This window comes from Emydura macquarii, unplaced genomic scaffold (assembly GCF_026122565.2).
Source record: "Emydura macquarii macquarii isolate MOO-44397 ecotype Brisbane River unplaced genomic scaffold, CSIRO-AGI_Emac_v2 contig_554, whole genome shotgun sequence".
NCBI classification, from domain to species: domain Eukaryota; kingdom Metazoa; phylum Chordata; order Testudines; family Chelidae; genus Emydura; species Emydura macquarii.
The window spans coordinates 8,084,043-8,108,753 of record NW_027130691.1 but is presented as its reverse complement, the minus strand read 5'-3'; the positions used below and the strand labels follow the sequence as shown (position 1 = coordinate 8,108,753).

Below are 24,711 nucleotides of genomic sequence, written 5' to 3'. Positions count from 1 at the left end.
TCTGAGCTGGAGTCAAGATGGTGACCATGATGCGGAAAGCCTGATACCCCTTTGCCAGTCCCGTGAGCCGTCTAGTCCCTTGGCACATGGAATTTTTAACTTAAAAAACTTGTCTATCTCTTTTCTTCTCACTGACACCTGCACCTACCTTAGGGATTACATTCAGATCTCCACCCCATGCAAAATATCCAATTTATTTAAAATGTTAGACCACAAAAGGTTCGCTGGTCCAAATCTGATTTTCATTATCACAGAGATGGCACTGTCTGTCAGATTCCGAGACCCCAGGAGGCATTTGAAACTCACAGGTTTTTAAAAGCTCAGGGATGAATTTTCATTAGTGGAACATCATATAGGGATTTGCCTTATAAACTCTTAATAGAACAAGCTGTGTATGCACCCCAATAAGCTGTTATGAAAATGACCCTTTGTAAAAGTGAAAGGTGCTACAATCCAGATAAAACTCATCAATTGTAAACCAGAACAAAACGAAACCCTTACCTACTGGTGAAGCTGAAAAGACAAAGGAAAAAAAATCCCCTACTACTCTCTACTGTGCTAGCTGTTTATTCCTTTTGCATTTCCACCATTGCCAAGCACACGTGTTCAAAAATCACACATCAGTCCCCAAAAAATCATGAGATTTTAAAAAATAATTTTTCCCTTCTGGTGTGTGACTTTTTTAAGGTTCATGTTTTCAACCTTTCTCTGCAACCAGGAGGGCTGAAAGTTTGTTTTTGTTTTTTTAAATATGAAAGCTGACATTTTCAGGAAGTAACATGACCCCATGAATTGGAATTTAAAGAAGAAGCAACAAATAGAAACCCACATTATGAGAGTCAGAAGCCCTGCCCTCCATTCAATTTGGGCCGTGAAAGTACGTCAACCAGTATCACTTTGTGTCTTAATTTCACTTTCCTAGTTTAGTGATTGGGTTTCCAGCACTTTGTGTTACCAGCAATTTTATGGTGAGTCTTACAATATTTACTGTGTTTTCTCTAGAATCCTAGCTCCTGGAGTCATGTTATTTCATGAGAATTTTGGCTTTTGGGGTTGTTTTTAAAGTAAGTTTCAAGCCCTAATGATTTCAGAGAAAAGTTTGAAAATGTGTCTTGGGGGACACCCTAACAATTCTAAGCCCAGGTAGACAAATAAAAGAATCCCAAATTTACTTTTAAAAAATTTCATGATTTTAAGCCAGCCCTATGATTATATGGGGAGACAGACCTGACTCATGCTTTTTGAATGTTCTGAGGTTAGTAATACTGAAAGAAATCCAGTTTTCCCGCTGGTTTGCCCTCAGATATTTAAACATCATGAAAACCCACCTGATTTGTATTGTGACCCTCCCTTTACAAAAAGAACTCGAGGCCCTGATCTTGCAAAGTATCTTCTGCTGCCACTGAAGTCAGTGGGAGCTGAGGCCTTGCCGAAGTGAAACTTTGCCATTTCCTTAAGTCTTGGCGGGGAACTTCCCTGTAAGGTGTTTCACCGATCCTGCAAGGTACTGAATTCCCCGAACACCTGCTCATTGTTGTGAGCAGGGGGCGCTCAGCACCATGAAGAAGCAGCTTGGTTTGTGAAAGCAGAAGTAGCATGCCTGAGTGGGAATTGAAAGCACTCCGCACGTCACCAGATCGGGCCCTGTTGTCTCAGGAGGCCCTGATGAAAGAGCATGGGGCTTTCCCTTGTGAAACATCAACGCACGTCATCCATCGAAGTACCAGTGCACTTAGATTCACACAGGGCCTGAACACTTCAGTGCTAGATGCTGGGGCTGCAGGTGGTATGCACATAGAGCAGGTGGTTGTTCTGCTATAAGAGTGTAGAGGAGGACTAGGTAATACATTCACAGCCCTCAAAAATCCTAACTCTGCCAGCCACTCGCAAGGCTTTTAAGCATTATGCACTGGTGCTGAAGTGCACACAAACGTTTTGGTGCCTCTAGGGAGACTTTAATTTCTGTCTAGAAGCTATTACTTACCTAGATGAGGGAGGCAGAACATACACAATGGCTCATGCAGCTTAGCTGTCTCTCCAACTGATCTGCTCTGAGCTAATGAGCAGCAACTTTCAAAAGTCCCATCAGTGAGCTGTTAACTCCTTGTGAGAGACTTTTAGAGGAGGGGGGAATGAAAGGAACAGAAACATACAAGTCAAACAAAACATCAAAGCCCTGTTGTTATTAACCAGGACTAATAATTCACTCCACCTACTAAATAGGAATCTTGTAGAAATAACACTCAGGTTGTGTGTCAGAAGAAAGGACTGTGGGGCTTGAAATGTTTTGCGTCTCAATTTAACAATATGGCCTTATGACACCACTAGATCTTCAGAGCATCTAATTTCTTGGGTTCCTGAATATATCGGATCATTTCACTTATTTGCACATTTTCAGCTTCTGCTCTTCTGAGTCATTTTGGTTTTTTTTCCAATTGCCATGGAGGCATTAAGTTGCACAGTTTGTCGCAGTAGTTGAGCTTTCATGTCAGGAGTCTGTGCTCTTCAAAAATCCTTTTGTAAAGTTTTATTCCCAGATCAGTAGAGTTGTGAAGCAAAAAAGAATAATTTAGGACATGAAGCAGACTTGTGTTCTTTGAAATGGGGAATGCCCAAAAGGAGAAGCTGTTTAGTGATACAATCTGACTCAAAGAATTAATCTTAGGAAATCCAGAAATGTATTTTGCTGCTTTACTCAGAATGTAAATAATCAAAAATGCTGTTCATGATCTGAGTAATTTGTTCAACAAAAGACTCTTCAATAGATGAATCCCTTAGCTTCCATGACATGCCCACGTCATCAAAGACCCATCTTCATCAGCAATATAAATTCAAGTGTTTGCAAATCAAATAAGCAGCACCTTCTGTGAAATATCCTTAAAATTAAAGAGAAATTAGAAAAGTATCATTTGTCCTAACATTCTACATTTTAGTTTAACACTTGGGAACGGCAAATAGGCTGCTTTTACAGTGATGGTGGCTTATCCTGCATTTTAATATGCTTGCGGAGAATGGGTCAAATGGGGAATTTTTCAGTAACATTTTAACGTTTTAACAAATGTTTGGTTGGATGTTGGGTAAATTTCAAGTAACTGTTTAGCTCCACTGGTATAACTGGGATTAGAATGTGGTCCTAGCTCTTAACCTGCATGAAACAGGATTTGAAGTTGTGGTAGTGCAGGGCAGGAGGTAGTGTAAATCAGGAGGGCGATAGATACCAGGTGAGTAATTGAAGCATGTGTTTCTTGGTGCCGTGTGTACAGGGAATGGTGATCCTTGACTTGAACATGGTGACTGACAAGGTGAAGCCATGACTGTGTTCAGAATGACCATTAAGATGGTTCAGTTGCAAGGTCAGTGCTTCTTCAGCTCCTTGGCCCCAGATGAGGGTCTTCTTATGGGACTGATTTAGCAGTCTTTCGCTATGTTCACTTGTGGTTTCAAACCTTTTTGGGCAGCTGGTGCTTACAGAGCCTGGATTTGTATCAAATGCTTAATGCCATTTTAAGCCACAAGAATTCTGTGGGGCTTTGGATTACTCTTGGGTGAGATTCCTCTCCTCAACAACTGAATTACAAATCAAGTCATGACTGTATTGCCATGGTGCTTTAAGGGTGAAATTCACCCCTGTACAGGGAGTCATCCCAGGGCCTGTATGCTACATAAATCCTATTTGGAAAGCTTAAGTGGCACAGAGACCATGCAGTGGCTCAGCGTTGAATACAAGCACTGAGTTATATATTTATCCCAATTGTTTTCCAGCAACATGAGAGAGACAACAAAGATGATCAGTAACCTCTGTTGCTCTAAAGAAAAACAACAAACTATTGGGCAACTTTGTCATTTTCCTTCTAACGATTTCTTATGTTATCACTTTTTTACACTGATCAAGGCAACACCTGGATCTAGATGGAAATCTTTCACAAAATGTCCCTGGGGCTTCCTTCTGCTGTTTTGTCTCTTCTCCTTTGAGTGAAATTCACCCCTGGGCAGAGTCTGCAGTAGGTTTATGCACCATTTAACACCTCAAAATAGGACCTAAGTGGGACTTAAAGGAATACATCGCCCCATGCCTGCATGGAGGGAATTTCACCCGCAGTGAATGTCTTTATAAATCTTAGTGATATTTTAGTCCCCATTTAATATTAAAAATAAAGTGTTTGCCCAGGGCAGAAGTGTAGGTTTGCAATGCTGACTTAAAGCAGCAGCTGTGTATTCTTTTTGTGTATCCCCAGAATCCGGGGATAAGTGATTGCATTCAGTTAGTGATGCACTCCGTTTTGAGGCCTGTACCGCTAGAGAAACATCCTCCATGTGTGCATCCCCATTCCTGTTTTGGTTGCATTCTTCACTCCCCACTTGCCTGGTTCCTTCTGTTAGAGCTGATTGAAATTTTCCAGACTTTGAGGTTTTCAATATAATTTTTCATCTCAAATTGAGTTTTCAATAGAAAGACCAAAAAATTTCAACAAAAGTGTTCAGTATTTTCAACCATGTCTGTTTGAACTCTTTCTAGATCCCTTAAATTAACTGTATCTACCCTGCTCTGACCTGGTCTACTCTACCATCTCCATCTGATCCAATCTTTGGTATTACAGTGTTGTTCTTTGGTACTACAATTTTGTCCATTTTCCTACCCCCACCCTATTTCATTTTCCATCTCAGCACCCATACCTTCCCTTTTCTCTTCTCAGGCATTTCCATTCATCTCCGCAGAGCATCCACAACAGAGACCTCCTATTAGTCTACTTTGCTTTCTATTTCCAGCCTACTCTTAAAATAACTCCTTTGTTCCATGAGTGGCTTGTGCATTGATCCAACACCCCCTTTCTTCTGTTAGCTCTTCCCCGCCCCTCCACCCCCCCTTGCATCTTTAATTATCTGTAGCGTCTCTATTGGGCGCTTAGCGTGACCGATTGGCTGCTCAGAAGTATGTGTTTTTTCTGTTTCCAGTTGGTTTAAAAGCATTGCAGTGAGTTTGCCAGGCCACAAGGATCCTGGCACGACAACAGAAGTAACATCATTACGTAATCAGGAGTGGGCTCTGCCATAAACTCGCTATTGATGGGTTTTGCTGCTCTAAAGGCCTGTGTGTAATCTGTGTATTATTCACATTACTAATGAGCATCTCTATTAAAAAGACTTTAATTTTTTAATTGAATAGACGAATTCCCCCCCCCCCCCCCCCCCCCAAAAAAAAAAAAAAAACCCGCTTGGATTTTCCTGCTCTAATTAATATTGCTGAATTTTAAAAGCCGAGGCTCTTGTTAGCTGTAATAAACTAGACTGGTGTGCCCAGACTTGGCATCCGTTCTGGGACCTGTCTTGGGGACAAAGGAATCCTCCACTGGCCCGCCTCAGTTTGGCTCGCTGGCCTTGCACTGTTTCAGGGAAGCTGGAGCAGAAGCCTCTCCCTGTTGGAAAACAGAGGAACAGTGTGGTGAGGGGACTGGTGATTCAGTGCTTTACCTGAAACGTGATTTTAAAAGTTGCCTAAGGGAGTTAGTGCCTGTGTCGTATGGGATTTGGGCACCTCCTTCAAAATCTCAGCCTTATTGCCTGGTTTTGTAGGTTGCAGCTAGCACCTTCAGGGAAAATGAAAGAAAAGGGAGACACTTCCACAAAATTAAACCGGGTAGCAGGAATTTCCTTCAGGAGCCCCTTTGTGGAGGCACTTCTCTCCCTGTATCTCCCTTCTGGGTTCTGTCTACCCACAAAGAGCTGTTTTGTTATGGATAGCTGGCTTTGGATTAGCACTGTTTTCGGTGGAAGGGTTGAGATGTCCATGACGGCTGCAGGTTCTCTCTGTTGCCAAAAGCATAAGAGCTGTGTCATATCACAGCTAAAAATAGACCGCTAGATACTGGTAATTTTGAAATATAACAAAGTGGAGTGGATGTGGCCGAACTTGAGAGCATCTGACGCTCTCCTGTAAGGTGGAGAGGTGAGGACTTGATCTACCGCACAAATGTTGGAGAAGGTAATCCAAGGACAAAGCTAAGCCTCGGTCCTCTGCCCAATCTAAGTTGGAAAGGTTTAAAAGGAGTAATGCTAGCTAACCTCCCTGTTTTGCTTCTTTCGGTAGAGATGCGTGTTGGTAGAGTTGGAACCTTTCATTGTGGAACAAAACAATTTCATGAAGTTGCGTCACAATGGAAAAATTAATGTAATCTAGTAGTTAGAGCTGGGACAACTGGCTTCTTTTCCTAAGTGCCTCGTAGGGCTTGTCTACACTTACCCGGGAGATTCGGCGAAAGTCGACTGGAGTTACGCAAATTACGCAGAAAACTTGCGTAACTCCCGTCGGCTTCTGTTCTGCGCTCCGTCTTCAATGCACTGCACCACTTGAGGAGGTGGTCTTAATGTCGATTTTCTTAATATGTCGATTTTCACTGACCGCTCAGTTGATCCAGATAAGTCGATCTGACGGCAGCAAATTTGCCGTCGTCAGTGTAGACATAGCCTTAGGCTGCATGACCTAGGGTAAATACTGTTTGTCAGTTTCTTGTAAATGTTAGCATTGCTACCAATATATAAACCAGATTTTCTTAATGGAAATAATGTGCAGCTGAGAAGCTAGTCCCACATAACCTGCATGCTCTTGAGATATTCCTACATTTATTAAATAGTGACAAAAAAGGCAGACTCGTATGTAGTTGGTCTCTTTTGAGGATAAAATCCAGATGAATTCAGCTGTGAATGTTTTGTCCTTAGCAGCTTTTATGGATCCCAGCTTGGCACTTTTGCCAGTGATTTGAAAGACCCCAAAGTGCCCGATGCATTGACTGCGTCCTTGGGAGATTTGAGATACAACTTGCCGCATGGTGCGCTTGGCAAGAGAGAGGAATGGACATGAAAACTGACTGCCCAATACACTTTTAACTCACTGTAGAGAAAAGGAAATAGAAATATAGGATGAAGGATTTATTTAATAGGCAAATAAATTGGGAAAACCTCATAGCAATTGTTTATGGTTTCTTATTTTCTGATTTACCTGTTGTTGAGTTAGCCGTTGTTTTATTGTCTCTTAGGGCGAAATCTCAACCTCCCAAACACCTACTGAAGTCAAAGGGATTTTTGCATGAGTTAGACTCATAGACTATAAGGTCAGAAGGGATCATTATGATCTAGTCTGACCTCCTGCACAACGCAGGCCATAGAACTTCACCCACCCACTCCTGTAATAGACGTCTAACCTAAGACTGAGTTATTGAAGTCCTCAAATAATGATTTAAAGACTTCAAGGCACAGAGAATCCACCAGCAAGTGACCTGGGCCACACGCTACAGAAGGAGGCAAAAAACCCCAGGGCCTCTGCCAATCTGCCTTGGGGGTGGAAAATTCCTTCCTGACCCCAGATATGGCGATCAGCTAAACCCTAATCATATATTGGTGAGCATGTGGGCAAGACTCAACAGCCAGACACTCAGAAAGAATTCTCTGTAGTAACTCAGAACCCACCCCATCTAACATCTCTTCACAGGCCATTGGGCATATTTACCACTAGTAGTCAAAGATCAGTCATTTGCCAAATTAGGCTGTCCCATCATACCATCCCCTCCGTGAATTTATCAAGCTCAATCTTGAAGCCAGCTAGGTTGCTTGCCCCCACTGCTCCCCTTGGAAGGCTGTTCCAGAGCTTTACTCCTCTGATGGTTAGAAACCTTCATCTAATTTCAAGTCTAAACTTTCTGATGGGCAGTTTATATCCATTTGTTCTTGTGTCCACACTGGTGCTGAACTTAAATAATTCCTCTCTCTCCCTGGTATTTATCCATCTGATGTATTTATAGAGAACAATCCTATCTCCCCATAGCCTTCTTTTGGTTAGGCTAAACAAGCCAAGCTCTTTGAGTCTCCTCTCATAAGGCAGGTTTTCCATTCCTCAGATCATCGTAGTAGCCCTTCTCTGCACCTGTTCTAGTTTGAATTCATCTTTCTTAAACATGGCAGAACTGCACACAGTATTCCAGATGAGGTCTGACCAACACCTTGTATAACGGTACTAACATCTCCCTATCTCTACTAGAAATATCTCGCCTGATGCATCCTAGTACCACATTAGCTTTTTTCACGGCCACATCGCATTGGTGGCTCATAGTCATCCTGTGATCAACCAGTACGCCCAGGTCCTTCTCCTCCTCTGTCACTTCCAACTGATGCGTCCCTAGCTTATAGCAAAAGTTCTTGTTGTTAGTCCCTAAGTGCATGACCTTGCGCTTACCGCTATTAAATTTCATCCTATTTCTATTACTCCAGTTTACAAGGTCATCCAGATCTTGTTGTATGATATCCCAATCTTTCTCTGTACTAGCAATACCTCCCAACTTTGTGTTGTTCGTAAACTTCATTAGCACACTCCCACTTTTTGTGCTAAGGTCAGTAATAAAAAGGTTAAATAAGATCGGTCCCAAGACTTATCCCTGAGGAACTCAACTAGTAACCTCCCTCCAGCTTGACCATTCACCTTTCAGTATGACTCGTTGTAGCCTCCACTTTCACCAGTTCCTTATCCACCTTCCAATTTTCATATTAATCCCCATCTTTTCCAATTTAATAATTCCCCATGTGGAACCGTATCAAATGCCTTACTGAAATCTAGGTAAATTAGATCCACTGCATTCTTTGTCTAAAAAAAAAAATCTGTAACCTTCTCACAAAAGGAGATCAGGTTGGTCTGACACGATCTACCTTTTGTAAAGCCATGTTGTATTTTATCCCAATTACCGCTAACCTTGATGTCCTTTTCTACTTTCTCTTTCCGAATTTTTTCCAACACCTTGCATAACTGAGGTCAAACTAACAGTCCTGTAATCACCTGGATTGCTTTTTTTCCCTTTCTTAAAAATAGGAACTGTGTTAGCAATTCTCCAATCATACGGAGAAACCCTGAGTTTACAGATTCATTAAAATTCCTTGCTAATGGGCTTGCAATTTCATGTGCCAGTTTCTTTAAAATCCTTGGATGGAGATTATCCAGGCCCCCCCGATTTAGTCCCATTAAGCAGTTTGAGTTTGGCTTCTACCTCGGATGTGGTAATTTCTGCCTCCATATCCTCAAACCCATTAGCTCCCCTGCCACTATCCCTAAGCTCTTCATTAGCCTCATTAAAAACTGAGGCAAAGTATTTGTTTAGATATTGGGCCATGCCTAGATTATCCTTAATCTCCTCCCCATCCTCCATGGTAGCGGTCCCACTTCTTCTTTCTTTGTTTTCTTCCTGTTTATATGGCTATAGAACTTTTACTATCGGTTTTAATTCCCTTTGCAAGGTCTGCTTGGCTTTTGGTATTTCTCACTTTGTCTCTACATGTTCTGACCTTCAAGAGATCTCTTTCCTTGCTGATCCCTCCCATCTTCCACTCCTTGTAGGCTTTCTGCTTTCTCTGAATCACCTGTCTGAGATGCTTGCTCATCCAGCTTGGTCTACAACCCTTGCCTATGAGTTTTTTCACCTTCCTTGGGATGCAGGCTTTAGATAGTTCCTGCAACTTTTGACTTGAAGTAATTCCAAGCCTCCTCTACCTGTAGATCCATGAGTTCTTCAATCTAGTCCACTTCCCCAACTAATTCTCTTAATTTTTTTAAAGTTAGCCCTTTTGAAATCAGACCCTAGTCACAGATCTATTTTTGTTTATCCTTCCATTTAGTTTAAACTGAATTAGCTCATGGTCGCTCAAACCAAGGTTGTCCCCTACAACCAGTTCTTCTATGAGATCCTCACTACTCACCAATACCAAATCTAAAATGACATCCCTTCTTGTTGATTCAGCAACTATTTGATTGTTTCCTGCTCCCGCTAGGATCCTCTTCAGCCTCAGGTCCACATCTCGTATCCTAGCGCTGGGCAGACAGCACACCCTTCTGTTCTCTGGATCAGCTCTGGTTACAGGTCGGTCTGTTCTTCTCAGCAGGAAGTCCCCAATCATGTAGACCTGCCTTTTCCTGGTGATGGTGCGATTCTCCAGCCTCTCCCCTGTTCTTTCTGGCTGCAAGTCCTCTCTTCTTCTATTCTCCCTTCTCCAATCTTCTGCAACCCATCCTGGATCCCCCTGGGCCTCTTATTTGGTGGCATCTCCATTGGCTCATCCACTCTTTGTATAGGACTAGCTGCTCTTCTCTTCCTCCTTGCCCTCCCACCTTCAGTTACCACTTGCTGTGCCCTTTCTTCATTTTCCAACTCTGCAAACCTATTCCTGAGCTCTGTTTCTCCTTCGGTAGCCCATCTTTTCCTCTGCCTGGTTCTCACAGTCACATGCTTCCACGGGCCACTTTCCTCACCCAGCAGTCTCCCCTCAGACTTGTTTGGTCCTGCTTCCATCTGCAAGCCTGGACTTTTCCCTTTAGTCTCCTCATTCCTTTGCTCCATCATCTGCTCGAACCCCCTTCTAAACTCAACCACAGTTTCCACCTGCATCTCCAAGCCCCGGATCTTCTCTTTCATCAGCTCTATCAGGCGGCACTTCATACAAACAAAGCTCTTTTGTGGTACCCCCTCCAGGATCATGTACATCCATTGTTTTGACATCTCCTTGCTTGCGTTAAGCACTGGGATCTGTGGTGATTGCTCTGTACTGCAGCAGTGCTCTCCAATGATGAAGACGGTTGTATTGCCATTACCTCTTTGTTATGTATTGCAAAGGGGGCTGATAAAGCTTCAGCGTTTTTGGAAATTAATTGGGCAAACACAGTCCAGAAGTGGTGTTCCTTATACTTTCCATATTCTTTTTTTCTTATACACTACAAATAAAAATACCTTTTAAAATATGAAAAACGTGTGGGCAAACCAGTGCACATGCCTTCTTATGGATAAAATAAATGCTTTGCCAGGCCTATCCTATGCAGCTTTTGGGCAGCCCTGATTTTTTAACATTGTTTGTGTGTGATTTTAATTTCTAACCCACAATGCTCTGTTCCTGTTGAGTATTTGTTTATTACACACTCTGTGTATAATACTTTAGAGCCTGGACTCAGATTCTGTAACTTCATTTGTTCGTTTGGGTTTTTTTTGCTTTGCATACAGCCCTAGGTTTATTCCAGACAACCTGCTTTTCAGTCCAGAGGATTTAGTAACTACGTTACATGCACATATTTTGTATATAATGTTGACTGTCTTCCAAGGAAATCTCATGCACATATTGAATAGACAGATCCATTATCATTTCATCACGAGGCGTTTCTTTGGTAATGTCTCTAAACACACTTCATTGTACCTTAATTATTTCTTCTTACACTGGTCTTTAAGGGAAAACATCAGTCATAATTCTAGCCGGTCTCAGATCGGGTTTTGATCACTGGCTGTAGTCGTACAATGACTGCATTACAGGCTGTGGAATGTATGACCACAGTGTATTGTGTTCAGCTAGGAAACCCAGCCACATAGTTTCATAATAGGGACTGTGGATTCCTGTATGCAGTATGCATATAAACTGTTTCCCAAAATGCTTTACTAAATTAAATGGTATAAGACAGCACGAGGTACTAATTAGGGGAAATGACATACGGAAAATGTGTTAAGACAATAAGTAAGGCAAATAGCACAGAGAGGGAACACCCGGCGGTACAGAGAAAGGAGAAGAGACGTTTTCTATAGGAAGAAGAGTATAATTTAAAAGGATGGAAGAGAAACATAAGCTTCCTTTATACTGACATGACGTGGGTCTTAGGTTTATTTAGGGAATGGGAAAATATAATCCAGACACTGTAAACCAAAACTTCTACCATATGGTGGGGAATGTTTGCAGTTCTCCTGTACCCCTCTATTAAACAAATAAAATGTGTGCAGGGTGAGTGCTAGTGCGACACTTCACTGGGGAGCTGATAGATTAGTCTTGACTGATGATGTATGTTGGATTATCTCCTGCTTGGCATGAGAGTAGAGGGATGACTCCAAGCCAACTGTGTTCACTTGAAGAACGCTCACCTTACACAGATAGGGCCTGTTCCAAAGTCGGCTGCAGTCAATGAAAAGAATGCAGTGGGTGTAGGATCAGGATCGTCGTTTTCGAGGTTTACAGCTGCACAATGTACCTGAGCACGCGGAAGAGCAAGTTTTGAGGCGTACAGAGCTGTGGATGTAAGAACCTGTTTTACAGGCAGAGGGAATGCTGGCCTGGACACTGGTGTTTTTGAAGAGTCGTCAGGGCTATTTAATGATCATCTGGACATCCCCCACAGGCCAGAGAGGTATAACATTTCCTCTTCCTCTAATGGTGGAGGCCTTCCTTAACTATTGTACTGATATCACTGAGTATCAGCACAGGTTGGGTGGCGAGGTTAGTGCTCCGAGACTGCCTGTTAGAGAGGCCAGATTGTTAGCATGTGGCAAGAGAGCCAATTTTAAGTGAAAACCCTAGAAAGCAAGCTAAAGCCAGGCCTAGAACAAGGTCCCTTTCCCTTATCCACCCAGGTGACTTTTTACCCGCTGCCCCCTCCCCCAGCATGGATGTAATCAAAGCTAGCTCTTCTTCTTTGCTGTGCCCCTGCGGACATTCACACATTCCTCCTGATGCAGTTGGGCATTGCCTGCTTACAACGAAAAGGAATTTAAGCGTCCGAACGGGAGCTTAATTCTGCTGATCCTGCCAAACAGGTGCAGGTAAATGGATGCAGGAGACTCTTTAAACTGAAGCTGCCCGTTGCACAGCTGTGCAGTCGTGCTTCTGGGCCAGACGTGCTGGCAAACTTCTGTTTTCCTCTGTTTTTAATCAGAGATGGTAAATTTCTCCCAACCTGAAGCTGTAATGTCTGTTGCAGGTCTGTGGATAAAATGGTCCCTGATGGAGGCTGTAAGTACGTGAGAGAAATACTTTTCATGTGAGACAATGTCTGCTCCTGGTCAGAATCAGGAGGGAAAGCGGTAATCTAAGTTTGGTTCAAAGGTTGGGACGCTAGCTGCATGGGTGTCATTTGATTTCCCTTTCCATTTTGCTGCTGTTTGGTGTGTATGACACTCTCTCTCCTCAGGGAGCCCAGAACAATGAGCCACTGTGTTACCCCTCTGCCTTTGCAAGTGAGAGCTGTGCTGTGGCTAAATTGTGTGTCAGCTCCCTGATGCACCAGACTGTCTGCCTGGCCAGCATACACAAGACTCTGCCAGTCTTAACCTGCCGTGGCGGGTAACAATGGGGGATCCCCACTTCCTGAGTTTCCCAGAGATGCGCCTCTATAGTGTCCAGTCCCTCTCACTGGATGCTCACAGAAAGTAATAAGTTTGCTGCCTCCAAAGAGACAGTGTATACGCCAGCTTGTTAGATTAGCTGGGGGGGATTCACTCGTTACTCAGCATGACTGCACTGAAATATGGTTTATAGCAAAACGAATAAGCTTATTAACAGAGATGCAGAGATAACAGAAACAGAAAATGGTTACAAACCAAACAAAATATGCTTTCTAGTGACGGGAAAACTTAATTCTAGCAAGGTATTGCGTTGCCTAAAACATAGTTTCTCAACCTGTGGGACGCACGACACAGGCAGGGGATACGCGGCGAAAAACCCAGCGAAGGGAGGTGGGCGGCAGCCACCAGCTTCCTACCCGGTCCCACCTCCAAGCTGGGAGATAGACGGCAGTTGCCTGCAACCTGGGGATCCGGGCGGCATCCGCCTTTGTCCCGCCCAGTCCCAACTCCCAGGTGGGAGCCCGGCAGCAGCCTCCTGTGCCCTGTGAGGTGGGCTCGCAGCTGGGTGACTGCCACCCATGTTCCGGCTCTAAGCCGAGACACAGCCTCCCGTGCCCTGGCTTGAAGATGGGCAGCAGCTGCCTGCCCACATCCCTGGGTCCCAGCCTGCGCGGAAGCCTCCTCCGCCCCTGCTTGGATTGGGTGGCAGTTGCCCATCTCCCGGGCTAGCAGCCAGGTGGCAGCTCCCCTCTGCGGCTCAAAGCCCGGTGCCCAGAAAGCCAGGCGGAGAGCCCAGTGGCTTGCCCTGTCCTAGAGCAGGCTACTGAAGGCTTGCTTGTCAATTTCACTGCTCTGTACTTCCATTGCCCTCTGCCTGTCATTAAGCCAGTCAAGCAGATAAACCCACGTTCGTTTGTCTAAGGCAGACTTGGTTCATGGCTCACAAACACATTTTAAGAACATGTTTTCCAGGACACACACGATTCTTTATACACAACCCTCCCATACCTCACACAGTGGTGATAATCCTGCTCAGCAGTCACCAGTTTGCATATGATACAAGATGCCTTTTGGATACATACGTGTTATGACAACAGTGTATTGGACGTAGAGAGTGTTATGAGTTACATTATAGTGAACTCTCTGCCATTGGGCACGGAGTGTCTTAGGTCTCCTTTTATTAAAGAACAGGTCCTTGGCGAGGAGACGACATCAGATGTTGATAGGTTTGACGGACTAAGCGACAACCTTGCTTGGTCTCATTGACACACTGACAGGAAGAAGCTTAATTCCAGCGGAGGGGCCCCCCCCCCATCCCCACCCGCCTGGAAGAAACTTAATTCCAGTGGGGCCCGCCCATGTTCCCCCAAAAAAGCTTTTGACACCCCAGGGTAACATTGGCAGGTTACCAAGCCCCTGTGGTTCACGTCCGATTTCTGTTACAATGGAACAGATTGCAGCAGCTTTAATCTTTCGCACAGAGACGCGACCCGTGTGTTCCCTCTCAATCCAACTGGAAAGTCGTTTTTATTGAGCTGGGATGTTGGGTGGTGGAATCGGTAGATTCATATTGGAGTTCAGGGTGGTTCTGGAGAGCCTGGTTGGACTTCTTTGTCCCTTGGGTTTCACTTTGTCCAGCTTACACTGAACTGCTGCACAGCTTGTTTAAGACTTTTCCTAAACATGCTTTTAGATTTTACTATCAATGGGACGCTCCTTATTTTTAACGAAGCAAAGTCCACAAACAGCCTCAACAAGGCTGCGCTCCTGCCCGCTGACTGCTATTTGATGTTTTACGCTGAGCCTTTAAGGAGTCATTTGTGTTAACTATGGCTCTTGGTAACAGAGGTGCCGTGCGGTCCTGCTTGCCTGTGGCGGGTGAGCTCCATGAATGGCGCGGTGTTTATTGAGTAACTTGTTTTAACACAATTTCATTGGCTGTGGTTTTCAGCTGGTGCATCTGTCCACTTCTGCTGGCAGGTAGTGGTTTGAGCTTATGTTTTATACACAGAAGAACAAAATACAAAACTAAAGCCCTTTCTCATACTTTTTACCTCTGTTCATTTTATAAGCAGTACAGCATGACTCAGTCCATGGGAATCCTAAAGCCTGTAAAAGAGAGAGAGAGAGGCCTAAGTATAGTGTTTCTCCATTAAAGTGGCCCTTTCAGTGGAAGCTGGACTAACGTAGCATAGATAGATATTTCAGATGCACTGTGGCTTGAGGAGAAAAGGTTTTTTCCCCTATTAAAATAAGACGTGGTGCTGACAAATGCATGACCACAAGTTTCGTAAGATTTGTGGTACACATCGTGTATGGAAGTTCAGCGACTCTCTCGAATGCTGCAGTCACGTTAGCCAGTGCGTAGGCAAACTTGAAATGCTTTTTAGGGTGATCACTAAGGGCCTGTGTTAGAACCCAGCACACTGCCTCCTCCCAGTTGGTGCTGAGTTTTAAAGCTGGTTTATTGTTTGATCTGACTGGCAAAAAGTCATCCCATTTCTTTAATACAAGCAGCTGTGGGGGCATTGAGCAATCCACCTGTGAGCCAGCACAGCTTTGAATGAAGCCACTGAAAGCCACTAACTGCTCAAAGCCCCCTGAACCCTGCAGTGCGTTCGTGCCGGTATTAACGCTTTGGAGGCTGCAAACATAGATGACTGAGTTTGGATCAGTTGTTAGGAAAGGATTTTAAATTTCTGTGGGGACTTTCATCCCAACAAGCTTTATGAACTCCTGTAGCAGGCCTGGCTTACATCCCAGCAAACCCAGTGAAGTCAATGGGGGTTGCTCAGATGTGAATGAGGCAGAATTTAGCCACACACGTACACGCATGCCTATGCATGGAGTTCCTTATGCCTTTGAGGTTGCTGCATTTCAGTGGTGGGTGAATGAAACAGCCGTTTAACAGCGCAGTCGGAGCACTGCGTAATAGTTTAGGACGAGAAGTGAAAACTAGCGTGGCATCCAGTTGGAACTGCAAGGGGAAGTTAGTCAGATTGGACGTTATAAATAAATGACTGCGTTTGAGTGCTTTAAAATTCCCCTTTGGGTCTGCAGGGGCTTTCCTGCCCTGCAGGGTGAATTCCATTGAATGGCACTGAGTTCCTGGATAGTGAAATTGTCTCCCTTTGTGTGGGAGTGGTGGGAATTTAGGGCTCCAGATACTTTCCTAGAACAAAGATTGCAGGTAAACTTTTTCTTCCGTGAGTGCATCAAGGGGAGGGGGAGGGAAGATTTGAGCTGGGAAGGGAAGGGAACTAGCTCCCTTTGCAGTGAGTTAGTGAGCGGTAGTGAGTTGTGAGGACACAGGGGAAGCTGTGTTCTTCAACAGTCAGAGCAGCGCACTTGAAGGGAAGCTGGGAGTCTCGACTCTCCTGATTCTGCATTTCTGAAGGACCTTGGCAATCTTCACTGTATGTATTTTCCCGCACCCAGGTTACCGTAGAATACCCACTTATTAAAGGGGTTGGGAGGCACCTCTGAGGGCTGCAGGTAATTATCATTCATTGCAACATTCACCTATTAAAAACGTCCCCTCATCTGGTCATCACTTAGCTACTGATTCTCGGCAGCAGATTCTTTCTGCAACTCTATTTTGGTGACGGGGGCAGTATTTGGGCCCTTCTAGCCAGAAGGATGATGCTCATGCAGCACGCTGGTGATCACTGGCTGTTTTGATGCATCCCCAACTGGCGTGCATTTGTGAATGATGCCTGGAAACGGCCAGACAACTGAGGTAGTGTCACTCCTCTGGCCTCCTCATATCTGCCTGCAGCAGATAGCTAAGCGGTTTATTGTCGGGGCTGATCTGTGGTACCAAAGAGCAAAGGTAACTTCCTCTCTTCTCTCCCCTCCTCCCCTCCGCTTTTTTCTTTGTACACACTAACTGCTGTGTCAGTTGAAACAGACACTGGGCTGGGCATGCGTTGCTCTTGTCCATAGCAGTGGCAAGGAGTCGTTTGGAAGATGTCCAGTTGTGATTTGCAGTACTGTAAGTGCCCTGTGCTGCTCCCTGTGTACTGGTGGCAGGGATCTATACATCTTGCAAAACTTGCAAAACCCTATGCAGAAATGAATAGCCCAGCTGAGATCTGGGTATCGTGGGGTGAGGGGGCACTAGGTGCAGAGATGGGTTGGAATAACACTTTGATTTCTTTTGCACATAAATGAGCTGCAGTTCTGCACATAAAGGGTTCACCGCTTCAATGGCAATGTTTAGTTCAGCGGTGGAAATTTATGCTTTGTATAATTAACAGTTAATACGGGAATAATGCTTAATGCCTCTTAAACGGCCGGTAATAAAGGGCAGCATTAAGACATTAGTTACTTTTAGGTCAAATCCTGACAAAGCGGCGCTTAAAAACATCTCCAAACAAACGGTTTAAAGTGTCTATAAAAATAAACAACTTGTAAATCTCCCTTTAGGGTGAGGGGGGAACTCCTCTCGGTTGGTTGATGTGCTTGTTTTTTTTCATTGTGGCTGCCAAAGGAGTTGTAACATCTGACATACCATTAAGGAGATGGGTACTGGAATGTGTGTGAAAAGACACCGGTGCTATGGTGGATTTCCTGGCATTTGATACTGGCCCCGGTGACTTAGATCAGAGGGGTGTGGAATTGGTGGTGCTATGTAAACATTAAATTATTTGTGAAGTGCTGTAAAAGAGAAGAAAAAACATGGCCTTCCCGCAAATGTGAACATGAGCGCTGCTGTGAAGTTCTGTGGTGTGACTCCCTTGCACAAGGTTACTCCCATGGGAAAATGTTTGCAGGATCAGGCTTATATGAGATGGACACAGACATAATGATGGCGTCCAAAGAGGCACATGGAAAGAAAAGTGTCCATGTGAGCTATGAGTAACAACAAAGGCGACACCAAGTGTCTACTGTATAGGGAGTTTGAAATACTAGGTTTTGAAATTGACTATTCGGGTGGTGCTAGAGTTCAGGCAGCCAGGTTTCTGAAAGAAGTGAGTTTTAACGGGGGATTCGAAGGCAGAGAGTGAGGGTGGACTTGAGAGTTGGGACTGCCGATGTCCTCTTGTCCCCCTCCCAATGACTCATGAACAAAGCATGTTCTCCAGGGCTTTGCCCAGTAAATGTGAAATGACTCAAAGGGTTCCCACCAGTTCCCTTCAGCTCCATAAACACCCTTCCTGAGAATTCAGCCTCAATTGTCAGTTCATTTCCACACATTTGCACCTATTAATAAGAGTGGGCTGCCTCCTGCTCTGACTGAAGTAATTAACACACCAGTCTATGTCAGCGGGACTGGGGTCACCTCCCACTAAAACTTACCCGCCTCAGAGGGCTGTTCTGAGACTTGGGCCCCAATCCTGCAAACTGATCCATGCAGGCGGAATCGTGTTATTACTGTCAGTGGGACCCAAACAAGCTGGCGGCATGGGTCAGTTTGCAGGGTCAGCGTTGTACCCTGGGAATATTTTGTCAGACGCTATGTACCACAGTGATGAACTCCCTAGAAATGCCTATGGGTAAATCAATAAAAATAAACTCTGAATAACCTTTATTTGGGCTTTCATACAGTTGGAACGTTCCTTCGTTAAAGGAACAAAGTAGTTGTGCTGTGATGTGCAGGAAAATCCTTTTAAGAAAATATAAGGCTTTAGAAACCATTTGTGGCTTGACTGTGTTGTTCAGCTGGACTGTGGTTTGAGCAAGTTTTAATCTTCTGCTTTCCTGTTTCCTTGCAGTTGTAGGGTGACGTGGCCAACAGGCGCATAATGAAGAGGAGCTTTTGGCTTTCCTAGTTCTTTGAGACGGGGATTCGAAGGAGACGAACGTCCCATCTGCTTCTTTGACATGTCTGGATCTACTCAGCCCGTGACCCAGAACTGGCAAGCCACCGAGCCACGCTATCCCCCTCATGCCCTGTCCTATCCAGTTCAGATCAGTCGTACGCATGCGGTAAGGCAGACCTCTCCCTTCCATACTGCCCTCAGGACAGGCCTAGGATTGCGTGGCCCTGTTGTCGGGGTGGTGATTGGATTTGATGGCTTCTGCTGATGTGGGGTGTTGAAGAGAATCAAAGCGCACTTCCTTCTCTGCTAATGGGATTTCTTCTTTCCTCTCTCATCTATTCTCTCTCCTCTTCGTTCTCAGGATGGCTAGAACTTCTCTCCCTCCCCAGCCCACTTTGCTGCCTGCCTCAGTGCTGCTCTGGGCTCTAGTCCATTGCTCTGCTCACAGAAGCTTGGTGGGTCACTCGTTTTCCCAGAGAGAACCCAAGGGGTTAAAGGAACACAAGCGGGCGTTGGGAGTGGAGGGGAAGTGCGGTTAACCGCATGTGTGGCGTTCAAGGGCTCTGCCTCTGTCCCTTTCTGGCTCGGCTTTTACAATGTGTGCTGAATCATGAGGTGGCTGGCATCCTTCCCTGGATGCAAACTTATCACTTCCCAGCAAGCCAGACCCTCAGCGCTCATGTCTGTAAGAGAGCTCTTGTGATTTCCTCCAGAGGAGGCTGGCAACTGTGCCAAGGGGGCTGCCATCTAATAAACCTACTGTTTTGCTTTTCAGTCAAGTTGCTGAGACTCCTTTCTTTGTGGGGCTTCCGGATTGTGGAGGACGCTGCGTATTGTGTCAGCGAACGTCAAGGAATCGGTGTTTTTTCTTTATATCCCCTCCCTCCCAGCTCTTAGGTTTTTCTCTTCTGTAGATGAAAGGTCTTGTCTTCGGTTAGATCGGGGAATAAGCTGAGTCAAGGAATGGTAAAAACATTGTGCCCAAGGTGACCCAGTCAAGGAGGACTCCTGGCTCTGAGTTTCCCTGCTCTAACCACTAGCTAGCACTGCCCCGTCACGCCAAAACTTTCACTTGCCGTCATGGAGCACACAGGAGGAATGGGAGAGTCATCTGGGACGGCCATGTCAGACACAGAGGGAAGCAGGCTGGGTTTTTGGGCTCAGTCCAGAGTGGCCAGGAAGTGTTAAAGAATCTAGGCAGTGTTCTGAAGAAGCTGTTTGCGTGTGACTCAGTTGCCCTTTCCTAGTGGAGTTTGCTAGCAAAGTGGTTATCCCTAATCCTGTTATCCAGAAGCCACTCAAGACAGTGCTGCTTTTTGATGCCTCAGACCTAGGAAGGGTTAACCTGTACAAATCCCGCTGGTCTGTGCAATCGCCCCTGCCCTCTCCCGGCTCACTCCTCCTGGATCTTCGAATGTTTTCGATTTAAGATGGAAATGGAAAAGACTTTCCCTAGTGGAACAGCTTCAGATCGGCACAAGCTGCTTAAATGAATCTTATTAGGTGTCGGAGCGTAGAACGTACTTGTGAGCCTGCTCTTTGAAGCCAGCACCGTGGTGAGTTGTAGCACGGTGATCACAGTAACAAAGGCGTTTATAACGTGCAGGCAAGATGAGGTGACCTCGTTTCAGGGTTAGCTTCATAACAGGGAATCCTATTGAACTGCAGAATCGCTGTTGTGGTCGTGTTAAAGGTCTAACTTGAGAGCCTCCGAATCCAGGAAATGTGGATGCCAGGCTGAAATTCCATCCTTCGCCCACTCTGCTGTTCGCCAGTAGCACAGCGCACGCCGGGCAGCGGGGGGTCTGGAAAGTTCTGCGGCAGAAAGCCAAGTAGGGGGGCGAGACGGGACAGGCTTTCGGCCGTTTCTTTGCTTGTACCCATTGCTTAGGGTCCTTTTTCCTGCCCTCTTTTACGCCACAGAAGGAGGCTTTTTCAGACCAGGTAACCAAGAGACACGCAAGTCTTGTTCAGTCTCTAAGAGTCTCCCTTCCACGCGTGCTGCGTGGGGGCACGTGAGGGGCTCAACGCTCTTGCCTGTCCGCAGGTCCTTTGAAAGTATACTGGACTTTGAAGAGCTTGCGCTCTTAGGCGATCAGCTCAGATCCCACAAATCTCAAATCTTTGTGTGTATTCTTCCAGGGCTTTGTAGCCGGACCCTAGGGAGTCCAGTCCTATTGTAGCTGGTAGAGAGCAGGAGAAGGGAAACCCTTTCAGCTGATGGGGTTCCCCCTTCCCCCTCGCAGTCTCACCCCAGTCCCTGAGAAATGTTGGGTCCTGCTCCTTGGGCGGCTTCCTACCAGTTTGCTGCTGATGCAGGGTGGTCGGCAGGCTGATGACCCCTTCTGCTTGGGCTGCAGCCCCTTATCCCAACCTTTGCTGGTCAACCAATTATCCACAGCTGGGGGAGGTAGCTACTCTCTCTTAACCCCTGTTGGCTGTGGTGGAATGTGGTTTATACACCTCTTCGCAGTGCAGTTTCACAAGGATGCTGTGTGCTTTGAAGTTAAGGGACAAACTTGCCCTAACAAGCAAGTTCTGTCCTGATTGGAAACTAGAAATGGGGGCCGGGAGGGGAGAGAAACATGCCATGTCTGCAGTCATTTCAGAGCCTTTAAAAAGAGTCCACGTTGAGTGTGCCCCCAGAAATGAGAGTGATCAGAGCTGTGTGGTTGATTTCTTGTATCTTCCAAAACCGGCTTTGCTTTCCCTTTGTGGTACCATCTAATAAAGTGAAACCAACCAGTTGTGTTGAATGCGAGTTGAAACATGAGTGCTAGATTTTTCCAGCCTGCCCTTCCTTGCTGGCCGGTGTGAATGCTGGTTTGATTCCCCTGACTTAATGTTGAAGTGGTTTGCTGGCACAGCTTCTAAATGCTATTTTTACAGCCACATTAAATCTTCCAGAGTTATATGATTCCGCTTAGGTGTTCAGGCGCTGGAGAGGCCTCACTTGAGGCTGTAGCTGGAAACCCAAAAGGATCATCTCCTACTTAGTGAAAACAGAGCAGTCCTTCCCACCCTCACAGCCTCAGCCGTGGGCCCCGTCAAAGTCACCTTGCCTGCTGCTGAGGATGGAGCATTTCTCAGAAACCTCTCCCTGTGTGATCTCCTTGAGCTCTGTCTGCAGATGTACATCTGTCATTTGGCAGAGTTGTTGCCTGGCACCTGACCCTGGCTGTCGGGACAGAGCTCATCTGTATTTGGGACTGTTGGGAGGAAAGATGTAATGGATTGCTTTGAAGTTGCTTTGCATGGCGTATTAACCATGGCGTGGTGTTGACAAGCGTGTCTCAGCCAGGTCACTTTTGTCATGGGCTATCTGCGCCGTAAGAGCTAGTTTGGAAGATGGCAAAGAAGCAAACCTACCCAGTGCTAATGAGTCTCTACTTTTAATGAGATTTTGATTCAGGTTTGCTGCATTCTATGGAATATTTTGCACGAATAGGGTCCTAGCCCTAGGTAAATCCGCGACTGTTTAGTCTGCCTGCAGGATATATGTGATTACATTGGTAGGGACTGTCTGTTTCTCACGTTTGCTCGTGGTTTAGCACTGCAAGCCTCCAATGTCTAGGTGCGACCATAAAACAAGTAAATCCGTAACTTTGCCTGTCTGTCAGTGGTCCTGCATTCATACACCTTGACCCCATCTCTGCTGTTGGAAACAGAGCCTTGTAGAAACAGGGACTCAGAAATTAGCCTTAAAATTGTTTGAGGCCTGGAGAAACTTCTACATGAAGGGAGATTTGTGAAGGGAAAGTTCCACATGAGATTCCACATTGAGTCTGTTTTGTTAAGAGGTGAGGCAAATAAGAGGGGACATGGTAAAAACATACAAAACAATCTGCAGGTATGGAGAAGGTGAATTGGGCTCTTCTGTTTACCTTTCTCATAATGCAAAAACAAGGGCACATTGAATAAGAGAGAGGCAGAGAACTTTAAATTAAAGAGAGGTTAAATAATTTTTGACACAGTGCATAGTTATCCTGTGGAACTCATTGCCACAAGGTGTCATTAAGACCATGAGTTCCAAGTTTGAAAAAGGACTGGACATTTATGTCTAATGAGAACATCCAGAGTTATATTACTAAGGATTTATTCTCTCTTCGAGTGATTGCTCATATCCATTCCATTATAGGTGTGTGTGCGCCCCGTGCACAGTTTCCTGGAACTTTTTTCCCTTAGCTAGCTCCGTAGGGTCAGCTCAGGCGTCCCCTGGAGTGCCGCGCTCATGCCATGGTACATAGGGCGCTGCCGACCCTGCGGCCCCTCAGTCCCTTCTTTCTGCCGACTCCGACAGTGGGGACGGAGAGTGGGTGTGGAATGGATATGAGCAACACATCTTGAAGAACAACAGTTACTGGTAAGTAACCCTGTTTTCTACTTTGAGTGATTGCTCATATCCATTCCAATATAGGTGATTAAATAGCCTTACCTTGGAGGTGGGTAGGAGTCAATGGTGAGCTGCTCTCATCAGCACGGGTCTGCCGAATCCTGCGTCCTCTCTCGCCTGCCGCACGATGGCATAGTGGGACGTGAAGGTATGGACTGATGACCAGGTCGCTGCTCTGCAGATGTCCTGCAGGGGCACTCCTCCCAGGAAGGCCGCAGATGAGGCCTGGGCTCTGGCTGAGTGCGCTGTCACAGCTCCTGGAAGCGGCACCTTCACCCGCTCGTAACAGGTTTTAATACAGGCGGTGATCCAGGTGGAGATGCGCTGGGTGGAGACAGGTGAGCCCTTCATTTGGTCCACCACTGCCACGAACAGTTGTGTTGATTTCCGGAACGGCCTGGTCTGCTTGATGTAGAAGGCCAGGGCTCGTCTGACGTCCAGCAAGTGCCATCTCTGCTCCTCCTCCGAATCGTGTGGTTTGGGAAAGAACACGGGGAGGAAGATATCCTGGTTATAGTGGAACTGAGACACCACCTTAAGCAGGAAGGCTGGGTGGGGCCTCAGTCGGACCTTATCTTTATAAAAGACAGTGTAGGGGGTCTCTGAGGTTAAAGCTCTGAGCTCGGAGACCCTCCTAGCCGATGTAATGGCCACCAGGAAAGCTACCTTCCAAGAGAGGACGAGCAGCAGTCCAATGATGCTGGAGATTCTCTTCACTGGGGGAAACACAAAACTGAGTTCCTGATCACTTGTGATCATTAAAGATCCCCAGGCACTTCTCCCAATAGCAGGGGTGTTAATCTTGGTGTTCTGGCCAAAATCCAGCTTGGATAATTATACTCTCCCAGTAGTTTGAACAGGGCAAGCTAACCTGAATGACCTATCCTGAAAAACGGTTGCATAGGGATGTATGTTGCTGGTGTGGCAGGGATGCTATAGAAGGCTACATTTTAGAGGTGGGTGAAATGATCCATATATTATAAAAATCACTTTGAGATGCGTCCGTATGGAAAAGTGCTTTCTGCATGATAAATGTAAGGGGCTATTGCCATTGGTATTACTGATTCTTGGAGATGCAGTGAACAATATTACCTCCAGAACCACCATGCTTGTCTATATTAATTTATACATCCGTTGCAAACTGAAGACATTAGAGCATCAAACACCAGCCTGCCCCGGTGCTGCTCACAACCCTCCCAGCAAACCCAAAGAGCAGATTCCTACTACCAGCTGCACAGCCGTGTTGGAGACCGCTCAAATTTCATACGAGGTATTGTCCTCTGTCAGGTATTGTACTTTCCGTTACCCTGGGCCTGATGGTTGATTGGCCTTTGAAGAGTAGTTTGAAAATTAAAAAAAAAACAAAAACAAACATACCTTGAAACTGAAATGACAACTTTGATCAACCACTCACTCAAGAACTCAAATAATC

At 45.6% G+C, this 24,711-nt stretch overlaps 1 protein-coding gene across 29 annotated transcripts in view; it reads left to right on the top strand.

The window, feature by feature from the left end:
• Positions 1-24,711, top strand: part of NCOR2 (nuclear receptor corepressor 2) — a 373,900-nt gene that overhangs the window by 78,934 nt on the left and 270,255 nt on the right. For all 29 annotated transcript variants that reach the window (XR_010918232.1, XM_067539730.1, XM_067539728.1 and 26 more), the window contains exon 2: positions 18,839-19,052. Coding sequence is in view for 28 of the 29 variants with exons in the window: in XM_067539730.1 (XP_067395831.1) it covers positions 18,948-19,052 (105 nt within the window). In the remaining variant the exon portion in view is untranslated. The remainder of the gene's footprint in view (positions 1-18,838; positions 19,053-24,711) is intronic.